This window comes from Narcine bancroftii, chromosome 8, assembly GCF_036971445.1.
Source record: "Narcine bancroftii isolate sNarBan1 chromosome 8, sNarBan1.hap1, whole genome shotgun sequence".
Taxonomy (NCBI): Eukaryota; Metazoa; Chordata; class Chondrichthyes; order Torpediniformes; family Narcinidae; genus Narcine; species Narcine bancroftii.
In genome coordinates, this window is record NC_091476.1 from 139,314,917 (window position 1) to 139,328,576 (window position 13,660).

Below are 13,660 nucleotides of genomic sequence, written 5' to 3' on the forward strand. Positions count from 1 at the left end.
GAAAAATTAACAGAAGTGCTTGATCAGTGAGATACAGAACACTGGAGCTTCTGAAATACAAAATAAAACAAAAGGCTGACCTTGCAACTTAGGCTGCATCCGTGAAAAGAGGAAATTAATGTTACAGGATGATGATTTTTCATCAGAACTAGCCCTTCTAACACCAACCAAAAAAATTATCCAGAATTGTTGTACTCATTGATGCGTTCTGATGGCTGTAATGTATGTAGACAAAACAGCCAAAGAAAAAAATCAGGCATTGTTCCTCCAGTTCTGACTTTTGCAACGAGAGTCATCAGGACTCCGCACCAAATCCAATAATTTCAGATAACTAGCCTTTACAGTTCTTTCTCTCCTCTATACTTGTACATGTCCTTCGATTTACATCTCCAGGTAGAACATTTCCAACAAACAAGCCTTCACAACTCCCTCTCAGCCAACAGAACTAACAGACTCTCCATATCTCTATCTTGTCACAATCATTCCTTTTGTTCTTCACACTGATCCATCTTTTATTTGTTTCTGAACTTGTTACGATGATGTCAAAGACCAGAAAAGTTCACTTGCCTGACTTACTGGGCATCTCCAAGGATGCAAAGCAAATATTGAAATGTTACATTATTTACTCTGTAATAATATGAAAGGATGGGAAGATAGGGTAGAGGATGGGAAAAGGGATGTAAAAAAAAGTTACCATATCTTTCAAATGGTAAAGAAGAATAGGTCATAAAATCTTGCTCTTCATTACAAATATAAGAACAAATGTGTGATTTTTGAGCTCAAGCAGAAGGAAAATCATTGTTAGAAGATTCTAACCAAACAGGATTCTATTCTCATTTGAGAAACACAAAAGCTGTAAATGCTGGAATCTTGAACAGACAAAGAATTGCTGGAGGTTGGACCATCGGCAAAGTGGTCACCCAATCATTCTTCAACATAATCTACTGCATTCAGTCTTCACGATCTGGCCTCCTCTACATCAGGGTGACCAAATGCAGACTGGGTGATTGCTTTGCTGAACACCAATGTATTTTTCTGGGTCTCAATTTGAGCTTTCTGCAGACAACCATTTTATCCCTCCCCCCAATAATTCCCACAGTGACATGTTTGCCCTCGGCCTCATGCAATCCAGAGCAAAATGTAAACTTGAGGAATGACACATTTAATATTCATCCTTGATAGCCTTGAACCTAATGGCATGAACACTTTATTTTTCATTTTATGTAACACCTATCCCCTTCTGATTCCACTGCTTCTATCTCTCCTATTCATAGATTTTTCCCCCCTCTCTCTCACACAAAGGACCCCCACCCAATGTTTTTACTTCTACCCTTCTCTTTACTTCCCATGCCTTCTGCCCTATATTCTATACCTCTGGACCCCTCCCCCAGCTTCTTTTCCCCCCTTTATATATGTAATTTTACCTATTTTATCTTAACCTTGATGGGGTTCAGGCCCAAAATGATGACTGACCATTTCTATCCATGGATGATATCTGAACTGCTGAGTTTTTCCATTCTTTGTCTTTCTATTCGCATTTGTCTATTGATCAGTCTTGTACTTAGATAGACTTAGCACTTTGGGGACAAGTAGCAATCAAGTTGCATTTCAGCCAAGGTTAGGACTGTTCGTGCTTCATCACTTAGATGTCAGTAGCATCCTCATCAGATGTACACACTTAATCACTATTTCATTTCTTGCTTGCTTAGTGTATCTCTAATGCCTTCGAATGATTCAACTCAAGTTGTTGAAACTGAAGTTTTAAAATATCATATGCATCATTATATCTTAATGATATATCACAAACAGTAAAAAATATTCTGCCATCTTACCAAGGTTTCCACTCCTGGGGCAAAGGTGCCACTATGCCTTCCCTGGCTAACCACATCAACTCTGGTTCATTTTCAGGATTAATTCCTATCTCGCGAGCGTATTCTTGGATTTCTGGGGGGAAAAAAAGTTGCATATAGAAGCTTAAATTTTGTGTAAAAACATAGGAGCAGCACACAATACACAAGTGTATACTACTTACTCCAATATGATTACATTCCAAAGGGCCACAATGGCAATTAAAGTCCCCAGATGAACAAATCATAATGTGCTGGTCTCCAGTTTACACATGATATGAACCAAATAGATAGTTGATACAGATTTTCCTTCTTTTTTTCATTATTTAGTCATCCCAGGCTTCAACCAGTTATGCTCCATTGTTTTTCAACAAGTGTCAGAGTGAAAATTAAAACTATTTCTGAGTGCCACTCGCAAAACATGAAGGTTCACTGAGTCCAATAGTACAACACCAACTTGCTCCAGTTTCACAGCAGTTCTGATGGGAAATCTGGGCATTGAACCAGTGCAGGTTCTGCTGCTCCAATTAATTCATTGGACAGCAACGCTCCAAAAAGGTCATTGACATGTTGAGTTTAATTGACCAAAATGTTTTTAAATTGTTTTATTGCATTTTCTCTGGTTTCAAATGTTTTAGGCTTTTATTGTCTTTAATATTTTTCTATATTCATGAATATTTGAGACAATTGTAGATATTCAAAAGGCTGGGGCATGGTTTAACTACTATCAAAACAGCTATTTGGGCATGTTGTCAATTTTCTTCCATATAGTTCCCTATTTTAACCTATTATAATAATTCAGACATCAGCGGTTAAAATGGGAAAAGCGTGCATTAATAATGTGATCAGAAGTGTCACTTGTTTCTTAAACATCCATGATATTGAAAACACTTCAACTCCATCGAGAGACAATCCCAAAGACAGATTGAAACTGGTTTGTGTCAATTACTTGACAACAAAAATTCATTGAATTGTTAATTAGTCGGTTGTCTTAGGATATTCAAGTACATTGTAATTGATTTACTGCTTTTTTGTTTTTCTGATAAAACTCAATGAAAATAATTTTAAAAGAAAGGATATTCGAGTCAAAGGAAAAATAGACTTGTTTAAAAAAATATTTGAATGATGTACCTACAAAGTTAGGATTCTCCCATTTCTTTAGAAAATGAAGAGGATGGCAGAATTCTTGCCATCAGTGAAGTTGGGCAGAGGAAGATTCTTACTGTTTACTGAGGCAGTTTGGTTATTTTACACCACTGCTTTATATTCACAATAAATTCTGAGCCAAATGAACTCACATGTAATATTCAGATGTGGGTATCACTGAAAATGAAAGTTCGGCCCATACTTTGTTCCAATGAAAAACTTCCATTTGAGGAAGGGAATTAATGCATCACACAAGAGTCATACTGTGAACCATAGGAAAGCATGTATTTTTCAAAGAAAACAAAGCAGCAAACACTCTCCACTAGAACTTCCAACAATCATCAATCAGCATCGACTTTCACAGCAAGATTTATCCATCGACATTACTAATAATATCATTCCTGCACAGAAGAAAACTCAAAACCTATTGCCTGCTGTGGAAATTCACAGCTTCAGTGTCTTATTAGATTGCTACACAAAACAGAAAAATATTAATTTTGTGTGAAAACAGAAATAAAATGGGTGGAGCAAATAAACTTCAAACTATAACTCAACTATTTTGTTTGCTTCTTGATTGACCAAAACCAACTCGAACCTCTTTCATGGTGTCCCACCCCTATTCTCACTGATAAGTCATCAATTAATCTAAGCCAGGATAAGCACTGAAACATCATCCTCAAGCCAAAATATAGAATACAAAATTGAAATCTTTGAATTGTTTGCATGGAGACCAAAATTAAATGTTCGCTGTGGTGGATTTTCCTAGCTTGTGATCAGATGTCCTGCAAACACTGGAGATCACCATCTGTATCCAATATTCCCCAACCAGCGTCAGTGCCTATCAGAGTCGTAGAAAGGTACAGCAAGCAAATAGATGGAGATTTATTGTCAGAGTACATACATGACATTACATACAACCCTGAGATTCCTAATTAGTAATGGGCGAAAATGAATTATACACAGCATAAACAAATCACAGAACCAAACAGGTAACAAATGTAAACAAAATTGACTGTGTAATACAGAGAGAACAAAAGAAAAATCAATAAAGTGCATAAGAGTCCTTAAATGAATCTCTGAGTTTGTCATTGAGGATTCAGAAGGTAGAGGGGTGGCAGCTGTTCCTCAACTTGGTGCTGTGTGTCTTGAGGCACCTAGATCTCATTCCTGATGGGAGCAGCGAGAACAGAGCTTGTGCTAGGTGGTGTGGGTTTTTTGACGATTGCTGCTGCTGTCCTCCAATGGCAGCGTTTCCTGTAGAAGTACTCAATACTGGGGAGGGATTTGCCTGTGATATCCTGAGGTGTATTCACTACCTTTTGGAAGCCTTTACACTCAGAGGTATTGGTGTTCCCATACCAGCCCATGATGCAGCTGGTCAGTACACTTTCTACCACACCTCTAGAAATTTGCCAGGGTTTCTGGTGTCATACCAAACCTCCACAAACTCCCATAAAAGTAGAGGTGCTAACGTACTTTCTTCACAATGCCATTGGTGTGTTGGGTCCAGGAAAATCCTCTGAGATAGTGACTCCCAAGAAGTTAAATTTGCTCATCCTCTCCACCAATGATCCCCCAGTGATCACTGGATTATACGCCTCTGGTTTTCCTTCCCTGAAGTCAATAATCAGCTCCTTAGTTTTGGTGACATTGAGTGCAAGGTTGTTGCCCCATTCAGCCAAGTTATACAACCCACTACCGTGGTATCGTCAGCAAATTTGTAGATGGTGTTATTGTCGTACCAAGCTACACAGTCATAGGTGTAAAATAAGTAGAGCAGTGGGCTAAGAACACATCCATTTGGTGCTCCAGTACTGATGGAGATTGTGGACGAAAAGCTTTTAGCAATTTTCACTGATTGTAGTCTGGAAATAGGTCCTTGCTAACCATCAACTACTCGCTTCCTACATTAATCACATTTTTTGTTAAATTAATTATCATTATTTCCATAAAAGATTGAAGACATGTCTGGCTACTTACAGTACCATGGATAAGGCAGTTCACAAATCTTCATTACTTGAGCAATACTGCCCTCTACCTGCATTGAATCCTGTCTATAAAATGTTGGATTGCTGGGAACACATTTATAGTTACAACAGCCAAGGTTTAAACATAAACCTTTGTTAACAAATGCACAATATTTTGTGTGAGAACATTGACAGCAAGCAAGGTCTACCCTACAATGGACAGATGGTTTTGACAACAGTAACTACACTTCAAAAGATCTTTAATTTAGTATGGTGCTGTGTAACGCTCTAAAGGCATGCAAAACACAGCAAAAACTACAATTGTTACTGTTTCTGTTAAAATAAAGTGATTACTGAGGACAATAAGGTACTCACTGCACATTCTGAAGGAGGAAGAAATCAATTTATAACAGGGGCTCGTATATAGCTTTGAAAATACTAAAAATAATTATTGCTAATGAATAATTTTTTGAACCAATTTCATATCTTTACAGCATGCCAAAGGACTTCATAGCCAATGGATTATTACTTACATGGAATCTCTATTTATTTCCACTAGTGCACCAAACATTATCCCGTGGCTTCTCTAAATTTTATAGAAACGTCAATGTGGATTTTGTTTGAGAACCTTCTTCAATGGAAAGTGGCATAAAGTCAACCTGGCATTTTAAAAGTCTGTATTTTTAAAATGTGGCAGTACAGAAAAAGTGAAGAATCAGTTTTAGAAAAGATTGGGTTACTGATTTGCTGGAGTGATCATTAAATGTTCATTTGTATAAATATAGCACCACAAACACGAATAGTGTAATGTAAGTGCATCTTGATATATAATGCAGCAGGAATTCCAAGTTACCGAAGAACAATTCTAAGTTACCCAAGAAAAATATATTTAAATCTGTTAAAGATAATTTCAGCCAGGCTTTCATCAATTTGTTACTGAAAACATCCCCATAATAATAGAGAAACCTTTTCCCCCAAAGGTCTAAATTGAAAGTCTTGCCCGATTGCTGCAGGACTTTGTAGGGGGCTTCATAAGGGTGCTGTAGGAGCACTGTGTGCGAACCTCGGAGGACGAAAACGTATTAGGCTGCGTTCAGTTCCTTAGGCAGGCAGGACAGTCAACCACCGTGGTGGGTCAGAGGTGAGGGCGCTAGCGAGGCGCGCTTACTCCGAAGGTCTGCCAATAAGGTTGGATTGTCAGCTGCCGAGCCAGTGTCTGGGCTAAAAAAAACTCAACGGTTAGCGACAATGGCGCGCCGTAAACCAACTCCACGGATGACACCTGCAATTCCTCCTTTGGGGCCATCGTGAATTGGGCACCTCTGTCGCTGGTAATGTGTGGCGGAACTCTGAACCTGGCGATCCAGTGACCAAGTTCCTGGTGCACGTCTGGGTAGTAGTGTCTTTCAGCGGAATGGCTTCCGGCCACCTTGTCACTCAGTCAACCACCGTCAACAAGTAGCGGATGTCCCTGGACACCAGCAGGGAGCCCACAATGTCAATGTGTATATGTTGGAATCTCTTAGCGGCAGAGTCGATCCATCGTATCTGGGCTTTTGTGTGACGGTGGACGAGGTCTGGCACTCACCATTTGGGCTATTGTTTTTTGAGTCCATGCCACACAAAATGCTCTGCCACCATCCGAACCTATGTCTTGATTGAGGGGTGGGCCAAGTTGTGGACCAGGCTGAAAGCCCATGACCTCAACTGCAGCGAGACTACAGGGCACGGCGAGCTGGTGGAAACATCACAGAGCAGCGTGTCTGGGCTACCTGGCAACTGGAGGACCCGAAGTTGGTGTCCTGTAATGGCGGTGTGGAGGGCCTGTGTTTCCGTGTCCTACTTCTGTACCTGCGCTAACTGGTTGTAGTTCAGGCTGGGGGCAAGGCTGTGGATGGCAGGCCGCAAAAGTGCATCTGCCACAACATTGTCTTTACCTGCCCGGTTCCGGATGTCAGTAGTGAATTTCGACACATAGGATAGGTGCCGCTACTGGCGAGCCAACCAGGGGTCTTTTGCCATTGCGAGGGCTTGTGTTAGCGGCTTATGGTCGGTGAACACGGTGAATGGTCTGCCCTTCAGGAAGTATCGGAAATGTCTGATGGCCAGGTATAGGGCCAGAAGCTCCCTGTCAAAGGCACTGTACTTTAGTTCCGGAGGATGGAGGTGCCGGCTGAAAAAGGCTAGCAGGCGCCACTGGCCGTTGACCCATTGCTCCAGAATGCCCCCAACGGCCGTGGCCGACGCGTCCACTGAGCACACGGTATGAACATCTGGCCAGGGGTTTGCTAATGGAGTGGCACTCGCCAGAGCGTCTTTCGTTGCAGCGAAACCGGCCTCCGCTTCTTCCGGCCATACCGGGACTTTGTCCTTCGCATCAATCAGTGCAAATAACAGCCGCATAATGCGGGCCGCCCCGTGGATGAACCAGTGGTAGAAGTTCACCATGCCGATGAACTCCTGTAGGCCCTTGAGAGTGATGGGCTTCACGAACTGGCACACAGCTGCAAGCTTCTCCGGTGCCGGAACAGCTCTGGCCACCAAGATGATATGGCCCACGAACTGCAGGGACTGCCTGCCCAACTGGCACTTAGCTATGTTGACCATAAGGATGAACTCTGCCAGATGGGTGAACATTGCATGGAGATGGACCCTGTGCTTGTCGCGGTCTCAACTGGCGATGAGGATGTTGCCGAGTTAGATGATCACAAAGTCCAAGTCTCTGGCCTGCGTCAATCAGGCACTGGAAAGTTTAGGCCACATTCTTTAACCCGAAGGGCATCCACAAGAATTCAAAAAGGCTGAACGGGGTGACGATTGCAGTCTTGCCGATGTCATCAGGGTGGACCGGGATTTAATGGCAGCCCCACACCAGGTCGATCTTTGAGAACACTTGGGCGCGTGCAAGTTCACCGAGAAGTCTTGAATATGCGGGATGGGATATTGGTCTAGCGTGGTCACATTGTTAGAGTGACAGTAGTCCCCACAAGGACTCCAACCCCCTGAAGTCTTGGGAACCATGTGGAGGGGGAGGCCCAGGAGCTGTCGGATCTACGGATGATTCCCAGTTCCTGCAGTTAGGAGAATTCTTCTTTGGCCAGTCGCAGCTTTTCTGGGGATAATTGCCTGGCTTTGGAGTGAAGCGGGGGCCCTGGGTTGCGATATGATGGTAGACTCCATGTTGAGGAATGGCGGCGGTGAACTGTGGATGCAGGATGGAGGGGAACTCATCAAGGATACTTGTGTATTTGTCCTTTGGGGGCGTTGATGGTGGCTATCCCCGGGTTGCTCGCGTCTGTGGCATCCAGGCAGACGGATTGAAAGGTGTGGGCGTTAACTAACCGCTTGCCCTTAACATCAACTAACAGGCTGTGCGCCTGGAGGAAGTCCACCCCCAACAGCACCGTGCCCACTGAGGCCAGCACAAACTTCCAGCGGAACCTGTCCTTTCCAATCTGGATCTGCGTTCTGCGAGTTCCGAAGGTCCTGATGGCAGATTTGTTGGCTGCCTGCAGGGTAGGATCCTGTGCTCGGGTGCGGGTCTTGAAGGCTGTCGGGGGGAGCACACTCAGCTCCACCTCAGTATCTACTAGGAACCGTTGGCCAGTGGACTTGTCGGTAACGTGCAGGAGGCTGTTCACGTGGCCAGCCACCACAGCCATTAACGGCAGCTGGTCAAGTAGTTTCCCTGAAAGGTACAGGGCTTCTGGCACTTGCAGGCTTGAGACCCCCAGCGCTGATGATAGAAACACCAGGTGGGATGGTGCTCCTCCGGCTTGTGCTTGGGGAGTGCTTGCAGCTGACTGGGCCCTGGGCGGGTGACCTGGCTGAGGGCAGCTTCATTCTCCCGCTTGGTCCGCCAGAGGACTTCTACGTGGGCCGCCACTCGCCGTGGGTCGGAGGAGTCTTTGTCCACCAGCAGGAGCTGTATGTCCTCTGCTCGAGGAAGATTTGCCGGAACAGAAAACGCGGTTTGTGATTCTCTTCTAATGCTAGCATCTCGTTTATCAGGGCAGATGGGGTTCTGTCTCCCAAACCATCGAGATGTAGGAGGCTGGAGGCGTGCTGTTGCTGGGAGAGGCCGAAGGTTCCAAGGAGGAGATTCTTGAGGGCGAGATATTTACCAAGCTCCGGTGGGTTGTGGATGAGGTCACCCACCCTGGCCGCAGTCTCTTCATCGAGTACACTCATGATGTGATAAAACATCATGACGTCTGATGAAATGAGTCTGAGGCGAAACTGCATTTCCGCCTGGCCGAACCACGTACGTGGGCAATGTGTCCAGATGGGGGGAAATTTCACCACGACTGCGTTGATCTCTGAGGGATCCATAGTGAGAGGCCAGAAAAACGTCTGGACTCGTCGGGGTCACCAATGTAGCAGCAGCTATGAGGAAAGAGACTCTCAATCACCATGTTGGGGGTTTCAACAATAGCTTTATTCAAAATCCGTGCGTGCCCCTTTAAGGGTAGTGGGCGGTGATGTCATCATGCTGCCTGAGGTGCATGCTCAGTTCAAACCATGAGGTTTGAACTCGCCATGTACTCGCAGCTGTCCTGCCAGTGCAGCAGTACAAGCGAGGCTGGTTCGCTACGAGAGTGTGCACCACCACAGATTTATGAAGTTCACCAAGCTTTGGTGCTTGAAAGGTAAATGGTTACCATTCAGGAAGATTCTTGTCGGTTTATAGAGAGAGATTTGTTATTTGCTGGACTCCCACAACTGATTCCTTTTAATCAACTACTTCAGTGTCTTGCTGAAGAAACTTGCCCCATCAGGGTTTTCCAGATGATAACCTCTCTTTCAGGTCACCACAAAGTTCCTTTTTGTTTCTCTTATTTCAAGTGAAACATTAATTTCAAGTGAAACATTAGTCAGCCAATCCTCTCCTCATGTATGAGCCACAAGGGTTTTGACCATGTTGAACGAAGTACTCACAACCAGTCTTTTAAATGGGGTTTTCCACAAGCTTGTCAGCTTGTCCTGTTCCAGTCCCAGCTGTTGCTGCTGACTGTAAAACTCAAGAACTGATCTCTCTCTCTCTCTGAGAAAAACCTGTTTGACTCCCTCTCTGCTTGCAAAACCATATGACCCTTAGAACAGCAAGAAGCACTCCCAGACAGCTTGTGGCTCCAAACCTACTCCTCGGAGTTCTTTCATCTGTTGCTTTTCAGAACAACAATCCATTAGTGAAGTCCCTTGGGCACTCTTCAAAGATTTTGCAAAGCTTCTTGGATCCAGCCTGTCTAGCTTGAACAGAGCTCCAGTATTTTAAATGAGATCTGTTACAAAATGTTTGTATGTGACCTGCACTTAAAAATCCTACCTCAATTTATCTCCTTTAAAACACTTCTATAATCTGACATACACCTACATTTCTGCAGAATTTACAGTACAACTCCGATTATCCGAAATGGTCAGGATAAACTTTTATTTTCAGAGAACCAGTCATTTAAAAAAAAACAGCCAAGTAGCAACAGCAAATCACTTGTTGATTTTTGTTGCTTAAACACTGTTACGAGGCTTTTTAAGCATTAAAATAATGTTTAATTCCCACCAAAAAAATGATGGCCATCAGCGATCACCAACACCTCCCCACTCATGCCAGGAACCCGAGGTTCCTGCTGCTGCTGGGAGCCCGATGTGCCCAGTCAGTTCAGTTCTGAAAAAAATTTTGGATAAAGGAGGATTTTGGAGAATCAGATTTTGGATAATAGGAGTGGTACTGTATTGTTTTGGAATAAATTTTCAACTCATTTGATGCTGAAACTATTCCCTCAACTGGCTCACTGCAGATAAGAGGTCTATCCTTGCAATTCCATCTGAATTTCCTGCTTGACATTCTGGGATGTGATCAATGAAGAGAATATTCCAATGGGCTCTTTGGGATGGAATTTCCTTCAAATTATCCTTCAGTAAGCATGAAAACATCTACCTAATCAACTATCACAAACTTGTCATCAGAACCATTATATAATTATAGAAGTAATCAATCAGTGCTACTTAAATTTTCTATGTTCCAGATTTTTCATCATTACATTCAATATTTTAGCTTTCTCAAGTCCAACGTGCAGATCTTTGAAAATCAATTTACTATTGGGCTGACAGGAGACAGTTAAGCCTGTGTTGACGACAATAGATTCTCTATCTCTATACTTCAACCAATTAGAACCATAGAACATTATAGCACAAAACAGGACCTTCAGCCCTTCTAGTGTGTGTCAAACTATTATTTTCATTAGTCCCACTGACCTGCATCCAGTCCATACCCCTCCATACCCTTCCTACTTGTGTACCTGCCCAAATTATTTAATGTTTAAATTGAGCCCACATTTACCATTTCAGCTAGCAGCTCATTACACACTCCCACCATTTTGTGTAAAGGAGTTCCCCTATTGCACACATGTCAAATTCTGGCCCACGGGCCAAATTTGGCCCGCGATATAATTATATTTGGTCCGCAAGATCATATTAAATATATATTAGACTTGGCCCGCTGGCCGCCGCGCCAGTATAGCACATGCACACTGAAGGTGAAAATGAAGACGCCGGAGGTGTGGAGGGATCTCAGAGTCCCGAATCCCGGGGATCGGAGCGCCGCACTCAGCCCGCCCGGCTCCCGGACACACAGATGTGGATGGAGTTGGGGACCATCCTCGCTGGGTCTGCGCTTCAGCAGAGACGCCGGACCGAATGTCTTGTTGGCGATGCCTTCCCCCTCGCTCCTTTTGTTGGAGACGAGCCCGGCGCCGTGAGATCGCAGTTTAATCCCTCTCCAACAATGGGAGGGGGGTGGGAGCAACGCGCTCTTCTCAGCCAATTCCTCCACCGCCCCGGACGCCGGCGTTTCAACGGGGGGTTCGGGTGCCTTCATCAGGCGACCGACCTGTTGGTCCAAGACAAGGGGAGAGCGTACAAACTCCACACAGACAGCACCTGAACTCAGGTGAACGTGGAGCTGCGACCCCACATTCCACATCAGGACTGTGTGTAAGATTGGGAGCAGTGAGACGGAAGCTTATTTTGTTCCTGTGATTTAAGCCTTTCTTGGGGTGGGGGGGGTCCTTCTCTGACCACTTGCCAAACAATGAACCTAATCAAATGTGGAGTTACCACAATACAACAGTTCTCAACCTTTTTCTTTCCACTCGCGTCCCTGTGCCATTGGTGTTCTGTGATTAGTAAGGGATTGCTTAAGGTGGTCTGTGGGTGGGAAGAAAAAGTTTGAAGACCACTGCTTTAATCATCCCTCATTGACTCGTCATGTGCACGGTTTCAGAACGCTAAAGGAAATGGGCCAATGACAATTTTTCTCAAGCAAAATATTTCAGTAGCAATTGGGTCTAGAGCAGTGATTCTCACCCTTTCCTTCCCACTCACATCCCACCTTAAGCAATCCCTTACTAATTACAGAGTTCCGATGGCATAGGGCACACATGTCAACTCTGGCCTTTGGCCCGCGATATAATTATATTTGGCCCGCAAGATCATTTCAAAAATGTATTAGAGGTGGCCCGCTGGCCACCGCGCCAGTATAGCGCATGCACAGTAATACAACAAATCCCCGAATGCATTGGCGTCAGCCTGCTAATCGCCCCCACCTCCTCTGTTTACGTTGCAGGGTCTCACTGTGGACTCTGGTTTTGGGGCCTGGCCGGTGTCAGGGGAAGCCAAGGCCGCTTCCCAGCACCCAGAACCGGAGGCCTCCGGCCTGACCTTGCCAGGACCGTTGCCCACTCCCCCTCCCTGCCGCAAGCCGATCCGCGACTCACGGTGACGGGGCCGCTGATCTGCTGAGATGCCGCCCTGCAGCGAGAGCCGATGCCCCCGCACTGTCGTTGTCCAACCCGATCACCCACAAACCCCGCCCTCCCACACACAGGTCTGAGTAAGTATTATGAACTTTAATCTCAGGATAAAACGATCTTCCAATAGTTTCATGTCACAGTGATAAATATATTCCTGGTTAAAAATGGTCCTGCACCTGGATACAAGCTCATTAAGCATAAAACTTGAAAAGTGTGTAAATCAAAGGATATCTGTACCAATGGAAAAAGGGCATGGCAAATAACCTTGCTAGAGTTCATGCCCACAATCAGTCACCCATTTGATTGTTTCAGGAATCATGTTATTCTCCCACATTCTCAATAGCCCTCAGATTTTACTATTCGACAGCACACTAGCAACATTTGACAAATCCTCTATAGAGAAATATTATTTATTGAATATTTTATTTCTCATTTGTTAATGCTTCTGGAAAGAGTTTATCCAAAACTATTATTAAACATTTATTTTAATAAGAAAAAGTTTAACATTACATATGTTGAAAGAAGAGAAAACATGCAGATGTTGTTGAAAATTTTCAATAAATATTTAGTTTGGCCCTCGACTTAGTCCAAGTTTTTAATTTTGGCCCTCCGTGAATTTGAGTTTGACACCCCTGCCCTATTGTTTCCCCTTTCACTCTTAACCCATGTACTCTGGTTTGTATCTCACCTACCCTCAGTGGAAAAAGCCTACCCACCTTTACTCTGTCACTACTCCTCAATATTAAATACCTCAATCTCCCCTTCTTCTTCTTCTTCTTCTATGCTCCAGGGAATAAAGTTCTAACCTGCTTTAACTTTTCCTGTAACTCAGTTCCTGAAGTCCCAGCAACATCCTAGTAAATCTTCTCTGCACTCTTTCAATCCTATTAAT

At 44.1% G+C, this 13,660-nt stretch overlaps 1 protein-coding gene across 6 annotated transcripts in view; it reads right to left on the reverse strand.

The window, feature by feature from the left end:
* The window catches only part of LOC138741246 (centrosomal protein of 164 kDa-like), a 177,493-nt gene that overhangs the window by 134,583 nt on the left and 29,250 nt on the right, over nucleotides 1–13,660 (reverse strand). For 3 of the 6 annotated variants that reach the window (XM_069895013.1, XM_069895014.1, XM_069895015.1), the window contains exon 3: nucleotides 1,833–1,944. In XM_069895013.1, coding sequence (XP_069751114.1) covers nucleotides 1,833–1,944 — 112 coding nt within the window. Of the gene's footprint in view, nucleotides 1–1,832; nucleotides 1,945–13,660 lie in introns of those variants that run through there. The other 3 variants (XM_069895018.1, XM_069895016.1, XM_069895017.1) reach the window with 2 other exon arrangements.